The sequence below is a fragment of the Talpa occidentalis genome, unplaced genomic scaffold (genome assembly GCF_014898055.3).
Source record: "Talpa occidentalis isolate TD23 unplaced genomic scaffold, MPIMG_talOcc4v2.1 talOcc4.10, whole genome shotgun sequence".
In the NCBI taxonomy this organism is placed as follows: Eukaryota; Metazoa; Chordata; class Mammalia; order Eulipotyphla; family Talpidae; genus Talpa; species Talpa occidentalis.
The window spans coordinates 23901716-23914209 of record NW_023600993.1 but is presented as its reverse complement, the minus strand read 5'-3'; the positions used below and the strand labels follow the sequence as shown (position 1 = coordinate 23914209).

The window sequence follows — 12494 nt, the reverse complement described above, 5'->3', positions numbered from 1 at the left end:
CCCTTTTGCTCAGGAAGACTCGGGCACCAGGACCCAGCTGTCAGCACTGGGCTCAGAGCCAGAGCCAGCCAGTGCCAGGAGTTACTAAGGACCCCAGTGAGGAATGCAGGGGGGTGAGCAGCAGCGGGCCAGGGAGCCAAGTTGCCCAACTGGTGACAAAGCGAGCATGTGGCCGGCGGCCGGTCAGAGGGAGGCCTCCATGGGCAGCACGCCTGGGCCACACGGCAGGCAGATGGCAGAGAGGAGGAAACAGATGGACGTCCAGCAACACTGAGCAGGATGCACTGGCCCGGAGAGGGGGACCATGGGCTGGGAGGAAGGGAGCAGAGGAGGCCTTCTCTGAAATGGTAATTTAAATTAATACATTCCACATGGAGAGGCCCTAGAGTGATTGCCTTGCTGGGTCTAGTGGATGTTCTGGGAGGTCAGAGCACCCTGGAATCTCTCCATTTTCACACAGGACCATGCACTCATGCCCTCCCGTCTCTGCAGCATTCTGGGCCCTGCAGCTGGTGTTCTCAACAGCACTACCTCCTCTGGGCAGACATTCCCAACCTGGGGGCAGGGGGTTATTTAGGGAACCCTGACGGGGAATTCTTTCCAGTAGTTAAAAAAATCACCTGCTCCATACCTGAAAAAATAAGGCCTGGGACCTGTGTGTTCCTAGCATTCTTCAGTGTACGTGAACACACAGTCCTGACATGCAGGTGATGTGAATGCACTATAGGACATCACAGGTCATGGTTCCGTTTTCAAACCATCTGACACCCAAAGCACTGCTACAACATTAAGGTCATTATTCCTTTTGCAAACACTGATACTAAGAGCACCGCTACAACTTAAAATAATTACTACTATCACATCTGGTTCCAGGCAATTTCTGGATAAGGAAGTCTAGACAATTAAAAAAAATTACATTTATTTTCTTACATCGTTGTTCATTTTTGGACAGTATTTGATTGGGAGGAATCAAATTTTTAGGTAGGTAATATTTTAAAGCCATCATGCTCAGAAGGGCAAGAAGTTCTGCATTTCTCTCTGTACAAGGTCACTGCCATGGGCCCTGAGGAAGCATCTATGGACTTGTACACAAAGACTTCCCTGCAAGGATGTTCACCAAGGTTGCCTTAGTACACAGGCTGACAGGAAGCTCCTTGTGCTACCAGGGGAAAGAGGCCGGGTCACACAGGCTTGGGTCACCCAAGACTGGCTACAATGCTGTTAAAGACTACATTGCAGGTGGACATTAAGCAATAGGGGAAACAGTCATCACATTCCATGAGAAAGCATTTTGCAAAATGTGCAGAGATCATACTTTTGTAAAAACAAGCCACATAACTGCAAATTATATATTATTTTATACTATGAAGTAGTATGAAATTGTATTTTACATGTTAACCTCGAGGGAGAGGGGCTGGGAGAGTCCATTTTATCTGTGTTTCGCCAAGTTTCTACAATGAGCATTTTTTTCTATTATTGGGAAGAAAGCCCACAATTTGTCTTATTGTTTTTATTTGTCTGACCCTCGATGGAAAGTAGTTTCTCGTTCTTGGACCAGTGTTGGGTTTGGTGGGGTAAAGGAGACCAAAGGATCTTGGCAGTGTGGTTCTTTGCTGCCTTCTACTCTCCAGCTTCCAGAAAATAGGATAATGGGTGTGCAGAGCACATTTGGGAACCAAACTGGTGCTGCCCTGCTGTACAGATGTGAACCAAACACAAGGGGTGGGCCCTGCAGGCTTATGCTGATTATTCTTCACTCATAGCCTATTCACAGCTAACCAGAAGCTGAGATCCCCATAGTCTAGTTCCATTTGGGAACTGGGCTGTGAATTCCCAAAGTGAGGCCTGTAATTGCCTTGGCCTCCTGGAAGGTCTTTCAGGGAGTCAGAAAACATATATTCTCCCAAACACACACCCATTCAGGTTCCACCCAGCCTGGGTCGGCAACTCAATCTCACCAAAGACAAACCATCTCTTTAGGGTATTAAGAATTGGCAATGCCCTCACTGTTAATCCTGTAACAAATAAAATGGATACCTACCTAATTCGATCCAAATCCCTGTGACAATCAAAGAAAGTTTTCACAAGGTTCCAAAATGACCAGCAGGGGGCACTACAGCCCTGGGGGTGAGAAGCACTACATCCTTGGTGGGTTGATTGAGACATGCATGTGTCCCTGATATTCTTTGAATAGCATGATCAGCATGATCCAGAGGGCCTCGGGGAGGTCTGGTCCCTGCATATTTCTCCAGTCTCCTCCATGCCACTCTCACCTTTGTTTTCTCCCCTCCAACCATGACAATACTCCTGCCTCCAGGCTTAAGAGCCACTGTCTGTGCTTTTCCTTTTACTGATAATGCTGTTCCCTCATCCTTTAAATGCCCCTTCTTCAGAGAAGCCCTGGCTTACCTCCCAGACAGAGCAGATCTCCTGGTTAATTCTTATGGTACTGAATACCTTTCTTTCACAGTTTTTGCCCCAGTTTATATTCTATATTTATAATCATTTGATTAATGTTTATTTTCCCTATTAGCATGTCAGGGGGACAGAGGCTGATCTGTCTTGTTTACACTTCTTTCCACAGTGCCCTAGCATATGGTAAGGGCTCAAATATTTGCTGAATAAATAAACAAACCTTCTGGAAGACGTTTAGGTTTCCACCTTTGCTGCTTGTGAAACTACATTCTGATTCTCCTTCCATATTACAGTTCTGCAAATATCACAGTCTCTCTTTTTCTGCCATGGCAGAAAGGGTCTATCTTGTTAGTGGCTGTATTTTACATGCCTCACACAGAGTTAAGAACATAGCAGCTGCTCAATAAATGAGATGACATCCTTTCTAAATGTTGGAGGTGGGAAGGTAAGAATACATACTGGCTCATGTACAGCTATATGTCTCCTTATCACCACTACCCCACCAACATAGCACTTATCTCCAACTTACACATACCAAACAAATGGGAAACTCCAAAGCCTACAAACGCACTTTTGTGGCTCAAGATTCAGCTCAGACGTCACCTTCATTTCCCTAGCCTTCCTCCTTGATGTGGGCAACCATCGGAGCTGTTATCTCCCTGACCAGATGGCTTTGGGACTTGCCTGTCTCCAGAGCAGAATCACAGCTTCTGTTTCTGCAGAAATGGAGTTCGATGTGGCACTCTTAAGTGCCCGCTGAACAATGTAAGTGATGAGGAGTGTTGGTGAGGCCACGATGCTGGGCATCTGGACGCCTCCGACCCCCGGACATCCCTCCCAGCTCAGGTCCTCGGGTACCCTGGTGATGCCAGGAGACCTGGTTCTTTTTTTATTTTTTTTTTAAGATTTATTTATTTATTTATACAAGCACTGGGTACAGTCAGAAGCACGGGAGGGTGAGAGAATTCACCAGAGCCAGAGCAGGGAGCACAGCAGGCAGAAGGACTGAAGTACACTGCTGAGGGGAGCAGTGGCACGACAGGAGAGGTCTGTGTGCCATGTGGCACCCTTGCCGGGGGCCAGGGATCAAACAGGTGCTGCAGAGGCCATGGGCAGCTTCGCAGCCCAGTGCTCAACCGCTGCACCACCGGGGAGGCCTGAGACCTGGTTCTTTAGCTCAGACTTTGAGTTTTATGGGTGCACCTTCCTCCTTCCAGTAGTGGATGCAGGAGGATACCAGGGAGTTTCCGGAGGCACAGCTGTGCCCTCCCCACCGAGGGGGTCTCGTTCAGAGTACTCCCCCCACTGGTCCCTACATCTATTTCTTTTTAACAGATTTATTGAGACACAGCTTACACATTTAAGCATACAATTCAACGGTTTCATCAGTTGGTGACCCATGTTAGAATATTTTCATCACCCACAAAAAGAAATCCTCTATCCAGTAGCAGCCATTCCTCATTGCTCCCAAATCCCCCACTCCTAAGCAAACACTAATCTACTTGCTGTCTCTATAAATTATGCGCCAATGCTAGGCATTTAATACAAGGGGAGACACTTTTCACATGCTTTCAAAGTTTTTCAAATTGTAGCATATATCAGAATTTCATTCTTTTTTTTTTTTTTTTTTTTGCAGAATAACATTCCACTGTGTGGTTATACCATATTTATTTATCCATTCACTAGGTAGTGGACATGTGGGTTGTTCCCACTCTTTGGTGATGACGAATAATGCTGCTGTGACCCTTCACATAGACATGCACAAATTTGTGTGTGGGCATATGTTTTCCCGTATGGCTGCATCATTTTACATTCCCATGGGGCACGTATGAGGGTTCTGATTTCTTCCTATCCCTCACATCTTAGCCATTTGCTATTATGTCTACTTCATTGTTAGTATTACCTCAGTGTGGGCCTCCCCGGTGGTGCAGCCGTTGAGCGCTGGGTTGCAAAGCTGCCCGCGGCCTCTGCGGCGCCGGTTCGATCCCCGGCTGCTCCCCGGCCACCGGAGGAGGGTCCCACATGGCGCGCAGACCTCTCCTGCTGCCCGCTGCTCCCCTCAGCAGTGTATTTCGGTCCTTCTGCCTGCTCTGCTCCCTGCTCTGGCTCTGGTGAATTCTCTCACCCTCCCGCGCTTCTGACTATAGCCAGTGCACGTGTAAACAGAACAAACAAACAAACAAATAAATAAACATGCCTCTATTAAAAAAACAAACAAACAAACAAACAAAGTATTACCTCAGTGTGAACAGGCACCTCACTAAGGCACTGACTTCTCCAGATCTATTAACAAGCGGGTCCCTGGGGATGAACCCTGGGTTGGCCCAACCCTGCAGCTGACAGCTCAACCTTTTAGCTAGTTTCCTCATCTGTCAAACACATTACTTCACTGGATTTTTTTAAGGATTTATTTATTTATGCATACAAGAACTGGGGTGCAGGCCAAAGGTGCAGGGGGTGAGCAGATTCACCAGTGACAGAGTGGGGAGCAGAACAGGTAGATCTACTGAAATACACTGCTGAGGGGAGCAGTGGGCGAGACAGGAGAGGTCTGCTGCACCACGTGGGTCACCTCCCTGGCCGGGGATCAAACTCGTGCTACAGTGGCTGTAGATAATTTCGTAGTGCTGAGACATAACCCCTTGCGCCACCAGGGAGGCCCAACTTCACTGGATTATTAAAAACATCTAAGGACACGCACAATATATAGTATGTCATTCCCATAGAGAACAATAGTAGGACTCGACACATCACAGCAGCAACAACAAAAAACCTAGTTCCTGAGATGCAGTAACTGTGTCTGTAGTCCAGAGAGGAAGACCAAAGACATGAAAGCCTCATGGCCACAGGGTCATAGGATGCATTAAAATGGCATGCCAAGTGGCAACATTCGCGTACGAATTCATTTTCTTTCTATTTTCTCACCTCCCCTTTTTGTGGCAGTAGTGGACCCATGAGAGACCCAAAGCAAAGAAAGGAAGTTGTTCTCCAAGGGGGACAGCCAGTCAGTGCTTTTTTAGGGTAAGACGTCGACAGGTGTGTGGAGCAGGCCATGGTGAGAAGAGCTGGGCTTTAGGGGATATGTTCAGAATGCAAGTGAGACATCAGTGGTCAAAATTAGAGACTCAAAGAGTACTCAAAGGTGGCAACTTCTACACAAGTATTTTCCAGCAAAGACAAGTAAAAATCAAATGTCCAAGCACGCGCCCCAGGAGAGAGGAGGGACAGAATGGGAAGGAGTTAGGCAAAAGGCCCAAGAAGACGGTCCTAAAGAGCCTCTCTGTTGTAATATGACCCCCCTCCAAGGCAACTTTATTCTCAGAGGGTCTGCTCAAAGCAGCCTGCAGTCACAAGGGCCTCCCCAGGGAAGAAGGATGGTGTAAGAATTTTGTGGGCATGGTTTTAAGAAGGGCACACAGAGAACAAATCCTTCAAGTCTATGGTGCCCTCTTTAGAACAGACCCTGCCATGTTGCCTGAACCCAGCACAAGGGCTGCAGGCAAGAGGCTACTGGAGGAGTTTAAAGTGATATGGAAGTTTCTCTTCTCTACCATCGTGGCCCATCAAATTAATGGACCAAGATGGAGGCTTCTGATCAGATCTTTGCCCACCAAATTCATCAATGCACTGATGATATAACTTCCAACGCTCAGGTAGGACCTGTCTCCCCTCTGCTCACCTTTGAAGCATGGACTTGATCAGCGCTTTTAGCCTGAGCCAAAAAACACCTTGCTCAAAACCAACATTGCTCAGAACAACAGTTTTTTGTTAGTAGCTAAGAGCCTCTAAGTTCCTAATTTTTAATTCATCTACATAACTTTTTAAGACCAGAGGGAACTCAGGCCCCATTCGCCCAGCTCTGGGTCAAGTAGGAAACAAGAGCCCCCTCCACACACACTGGCACCCAGAGTACCACTGCTGCCCGCAGCTCTTGCCCTGTGTCCGGGAGACCCTGGTGCGGGTCCATTTTGGCAGGTCCCGGCTGCAGGGGCCTGGCCTTGCTGCTAGGCCCACGCTCCTTCCTCCGGAGCCCTCTTCTAAGGCCCTCCTCCACCCTTCGTCTTGCAAACCTTACAGCAAATGGAGAGTCACCAGCAGCCGGACCCGGTTTCAAAACACATTCAACAAATGGAAAAAGTGCTTAAGATGAAGCCACTTTTAAGGATGAGGAAAAAAAAAAAAAACAAAAAAGGGAAGGGAAAAAGAGTGAGAAGAGAGGTCGCCATAGCCAGTGTTTACGGTGCAAGACCCTGTGGGTCACGCCGAGGCCAGCCCTTTATCCTGCCCGTTTCCACAGCTGACCCCCACCCCACAGTCGCCCCACAGCACTCCAGCGCCCCCAAGTAAGTTTTGGTTCCCCCAAAACAGGCCATCCCCTTGGATCCTCTGCTTTCCAGGGGCCCCCGGAGACCTGGCCTCTCCGCTGAAGCCCCGGAGCGCAGGGGTCCGGGTCTGCAGCCCCAAAGGTCCCACTTCTTCCCACCTCGCCGGGTCGCCGCGCACGGAGCGGGGGCGCCTGGGGCGCTGGGTTGGGAGGAAAGCGGAGGCCCGGGGCAGGCAGGAGGTCGAGTTTCGCCGCCTCAGCGCCGCCGCCGGGTTGACTCTTCCCACCCCCGGCTCGGGGTCGAAGCAGCGCGGGCCAGAGAAGAGGAAGGAAGACCGAAAGAAACTTGTGCGCTCGGCTGCGATCAGAAGGCGCGTTAGGCCCCAGAGGGGTGTCTGGAAAAACTTGGGTCCCTGGAGATCCCAGCCCGAGCGAGCCAGGACCGGGGTACGGGCTACGTCCCCCGCGGCGCCTGCACGACCTTTCCCGGGGCGCCCGGCCCGCGCCCCGCCCGCGCGCGATGCTCCGGCGGCTCCACCCGGCCCCGGCGGGCGGCGCCTCGCCCCCGGGATCGCGCCCCGCGGCCCCTCCGGAGACCCCCGCCCGCGGCCCGGCTCTCGCTCACCATCTGCGCCACTTTCAGCAGGGCCGAGTAGGTGCGCGGATAGACGCGGTCCAGCAGCGCCTCCGAGGGGCTCGTCCCCGCCAGCCCCGCGCCGGCCCCGGGTCCGAGCGGGGCGCCAGTGCTGCACGTGGTGCGGACGAGCCCGGGTCCGTGGGACATCGCGCGGCTCCTGCCCGCCGGCCACCTCCCCCGGCCGCGGCGGAGGGGCCAGATAAGGGGGGGCGGGCCGGGGGCGGGCTGGGGGCGGGGCCGGGCCCCGGGCGTGCGGTCTGCAGGGCGCACGGGAGAGCTGGGCGCGCACGTCTGCAGCCCCGCGGGGCACCGAGCCAGCTGGGGCGCCGCCCTGCCCGGGACGGGGTGGCGGTCCCTGCCCGACGAGGGGCGCGGAAGTTGGGCTGGAGGAGGGGGAAGCAGGACGCCGTGGGCCGTAACCTCTCCGGGGTGGGCAGGGCCGGGGCCGCAGCTGGTCTGAGCCTCCTGGGATGGTGCGTGGGCGCGGCTGCGGATGTGTGCCAGGAGTGCTTTATAGCGGGAGAACTCGTGCACGGGACAGTGTGCAAACCTTCCATGATCGGGTCCATTAATTTGCGTGTATGTGTACACCTGTGTAACCACCACTGTCCCCACCCGCCCCCAAAAGTTCCCTCCTGCTCCTTCCCAATTTATCTTTCCTCCCTTTTGTGGACTTGACAGGTTTAGAGTAATACAGAATGTTCTCCGTGTGCATCTGGGGTTTTATTGTCGAGTTATTGTGGTTCAATTATTTGCTTTATAATAACTTAAATGTACGACTGGTTCCAAGACACTTCATCCTAGCGATGGGCAGCAATGGCAGGGGAGCCAGAGGTCTAAGCAAGAATGGGACTAAGGATCACCATTGCCTCAGGCATAAGGAGCAGCTGAATTCTTGCCGGATTTCCCTCCGTGGCCAGAGGGCCTTTCCCCCACAGCCTTTGTTTTTAGCTCCTCAAGTTTCTTTTGCTCTCCTCTTTCAGTTTCTGCTGGAATGCCTTATCTCCCTCCATCTCCTTGGGCCTTTTCTTGGACTGCTCCAGGGGCTTATCACCTTTGTGGTGGACACCCTGCCTGCCATCGCTTCCCCCAGAACCTGCCTTTCTGTTGTATTTTTTTTAAAGATTTATTTATTTATTTATGCATACAAGAGCTGGGGTACAGGCCAGAGATGCATGTGTGTGTGTGTGTGTGAGAGAGAGGATTCACCAGAGACAGAGTGGGGAACAGAACAGGCAGACTGACTGAAATACACTGCTGAGGGGAGCAGCTAGAGAGACAGGGGAAGTCTGTTGCACCATGTGGTTAGCCATGTGGGTAGCTCCCCGGCCATCCCGGAATTGAACTTGGTGCTGCAGAGCCTTCAATTGCTTCATAATGTGGTGCTTAACCCCTGCATCACCAGGGAGGCCCTTGTTTTTTTGTTTTTGTTTTTTTTTAACTCAACACAATACATTTGAAATTATCCCTGTTGTGCATAGTAGTAGTCCACAGCAATAATTCCTTCTTTTCTATTGCTGAGTAGTATTGCACTGTGTGAAAGCATCATGATTTTTAATTTGTTCACCACTCAATGGAACCTAGCTGGTTTCTTTTTTTGTTTTTAGCTATTGTGAGTAAAGCTGTGAACATTCTGTTACAGGGTGGGGAGTGTGTGTGTGTGCGTGCGAATGTATGTGTGTGTACATAAGCTATCATTTCTCTGGGGGTAAATAGTTATGAGTGGATTTACTGGATCACAAGGTGAACACACATTTACTTCTTTTTTTTAAGATTTATTTACTTATGCATAAAAGAGCTGGGGTGTAAGCCAGAGGTGTGGGGGCTGAGAGGATTCACCAGAGACAGAGTGGGGAACAGAACAGGCAGATTGACTGAAATACACTGCTGAGGGGAGCAGTGGGTGAGTCAGGAGAGGTCTGCTGTGCCATGTTGGTTGCTCCCTGGCCGGGGATCGAACTCGTGCTGCAGTGGTTGTGGATCACTCCATAGTGCTGTGCTTAACCCCTTGCACCACCAGGGAGGCGCCCACATTTACTTCTGTTAGAAGTTGCAAACAGTTTGCCAGACGACACTATTCTACTTTTTTGGGGTTACTTTAAAAATGAAGGCAAGCCAAACAGGGCTCCCAAGTGAGCCCTGTTATCCATGTTATCCATGTACCCTCTGAGCGGAGTATGCTGGTGTGGTGCTTATACCTGCATTTGGAGATAATCTTTACAACTCGACCTCTGGGATTATTGAACGTCAGTACTGTTGGGTCATACGACACTCATAGGTGGTAAATGATAATTCTAGAATGTGGAGACAGTCATGTCATCTCTGTTTTGACAAGCCTCCTGTTCTGATGAACACTCCAGTTTGAGAACCAGTCATTGCCAAAGTGGAGACATTTGAGGGTTTATTGTACTATTTTCCTCTTTGTGTACATCTGATCATGTTCATGACACACAAAAATTTGCCTCCCATGCCTGTCTTCTCTTTAGACCACAACCATAATGTCTGGTGTCACTACTTCTTTCTCTGGAAAACAAAGATAATTATCCTAAGGACCTGCTGTGACATTTCCAGCTTTATTCCTGAAGGCAGAAAATTGGTATTGCATAAAATTCTTCAAGATTTCACAAAGAAGATGACGAGTCTTTGTTGAAGTGAAGGCTTTGGTGGAGCAGAAAAGCCACATGCTGAACAATTTCCTGTCCTCCGAGGGGCCCTCTTCAGTTCTCCAGCAATCTTCTAAATCAATGGATGGTCCCCAGGCCTGCAGCACCAGGAAATCTGTGTCAAGTCTTGGGCCCCACCCAGAACTGCTGAGTCAGAAACTCTGGGGGTTAGACTCAGCTCTCTGTGTTTTAGAAAATTGTCCCTCGCCTCCCCTGTGATACAGATGTGACTAGAGTTTGAGAACAACTGTCTTTTGTTGAGTTCACTACAGTTGAGACTTGTCTGGGTTTTTTGGTTTTTTTTTTTTTTTTGACTGGTGTTGGCCAATGTTCCATCTGGCACAGAGGAAATAACCTTGAGGGTGGCTCCCCTGTTGATCACTTTGTCACGACCACATAAGAGCGTAAGCAACATGCTAGGCAGTGCAGGGGCTAAGTGCTGGCTTGTGTGCATTTTGGCCCTGCTGCCCAGGACACTACGGTGTCTACAGTGGCATGATGCCTTCTGGGTGGCCCTTGGGGTGCCCTTTGCTCCCTTAGGGGAGCAAGCACTTAGGCAAAGGACTTCTTGGTTTTCTTTCAAGATTTCACATGGAGTCAGTCAGATGGGTGATCTCTGAATAACTGGTGAGAATTTAAAGAATTTCCAAGTTCTTCTCCATTCCACCTACCCAGAGGCTGTGGATTCCAATGCTTCGATTAGCCTTGGTAGTACTGAGACTTCAATTAAGGTGTCACTGACCACAACTCATTTACATCAGTGTGAGGGTGATGATGATGTAACTGGATAATATGATATAATGAAGAAAAGAATAAAATAGGAGTTGATGCTGTATTAGAGTGCATTTGGTTGTATGTGACAGAAACTAAACACAAGTAAAAAGAATTCATTGATTTGTGTAGCTGCGGTATGCAGAGGTGAAATCATTTCAGGCGTGGTTGGATCCAGGTGCTCAAATCAGGCACAGTGAGGACCTCTGTCTCTTGGCTTCATTCTCCTCTGTGTTGGCTTAATTGAAGGCTAGCTGCTCTCAGGACCTCTGGCAGCACAAGCTGACATTTCCTCCCAGTTAATAACCCCACTTTTTCCCAACGGCTCTGGCCCAGAGTTTTCTACTTGAGATACTGTAACAAAATAAGGAGATGGGTTGTCTTTTTTTTTTGTTAATATTTATTTATTTATGAATACAAGAGCTGGGGTATAGGCCAGGGTTATGCGGTGGGGGGTGGGGAGAGGATTCACCAGGGACAGAGTTGGGAGCAGAACAGACGGATCAACGAAAATCCACTGCTGAGGGGAGCAGTGGGTGAGACAGGAGAGGTCTGCTGTGCCATGTGTGTCAGCTCCCTGGCTGGCTGGGAATTGGGGATCGAACTCGGCCCATGCTGCAGTGGCTGGGGATAGCTTCATAGTACTGCTTCTTAACCCCTTGCCCCACCAGGGGGCCCGAGATTGATTGTCTTAACCAAGAAAATTGATCTCCTCACAGTTCTGGGGGCTGGAAGTTCAAGATCTAGGTGCACTCAGGCTGTTTCTGGTGAGGCTTTTCTTCCTGACTCGCAGAAAACCACGGTCTTTCCTGTGTGTACGGGGTGAGAGCACTGTCGTATCTCTTCTTAAAGGGATGTCCATCCTATCAGATTGGGGTCTCACCCTTATAATCTCATCTAATCTTAACTATCTCTCTAAAGGCCCCATCTCCATACAGTCATCTTGGGTATAGGGTTTCAACATAAGAATATGGAGGAGGGAGGAAGGGCATAATTCAGTCCAAAACAGGCTCTCATTGCCCAAACATGGGCCATGGCACTGTGTTTCAACCATGACTATGTCCAGGAGGTGGGAACATTTTTATTGGATAGGCGAAGTTCTTCCTACCCAGGGAGCTAGGAGTGGGAATCCCAGGAACTGAGTGGGGGGAGTTGTGGATCCCAAAAGGAAAATCCACATGCAGGTCCCAGAGGGAGGGATGGCTCTGAGGCAGTGCTATGGCTTGAATGTTTTTATTCCTCCCAAATTCAGATCCTGAAGCCCTCACCTCCAATGTGATAGTATTTGGAGCTAGGGTCTTTGGGGGGCAATAAGGTTAGATGAGGTCATGAGAGTGGCCCTCATGAAGGCATGTGCCGTTACAAGAGACACACCAGAGTGTCCTCTTCTCTGTCTCTTTCCTTTTCTCACAGCAAAATAGTAGCTACCTACAAGCTAGGAAGTACGCTCTTGCCAGAAATTGAATTGTCTGCCACCTTCACCACGGATTACGCAAGCCACTGGGAGCTTGAGAAAATTAATTTCTGTTGTTTAAGGCAGACAGTTTATGGTCCCGTGTTATGGGAGCCGTGGCTGAGTAGGATAGGAAGGCAAAAGCATTCACGTCAGGATACTCTTCTAGTACATTTTCCAGTGAATTTTTCAGTTTATTTGGCTCTGAGAACCAGTCAGGGACCCCTCTGA

At 49.8% G+C, this 12494-nt stretch overlaps 1 protein-coding gene across 1 annotated transcript in view; it reads right to left on the bottom strand.

Moving 5' to 3' along the window:
- Positions 1 to 7523, bottom strand: part of CMTM7 (CKLF like MARVEL transmembrane domain containing 7) — a 42439-nt gene extending 34916 nt beyond the window's left edge. The window contains exon 1 of the mRNA XM_037525698.2: positions 7365 to 7523. Coding sequence (XP_037381595.1) covers positions 7365 to 7523 — 159 coding nt within the window. The remainder of the gene's footprint in view (positions 1 to 7364) is intronic.
- Positions 7524 to 12494: the final 4971 nt, after the last annotated feature.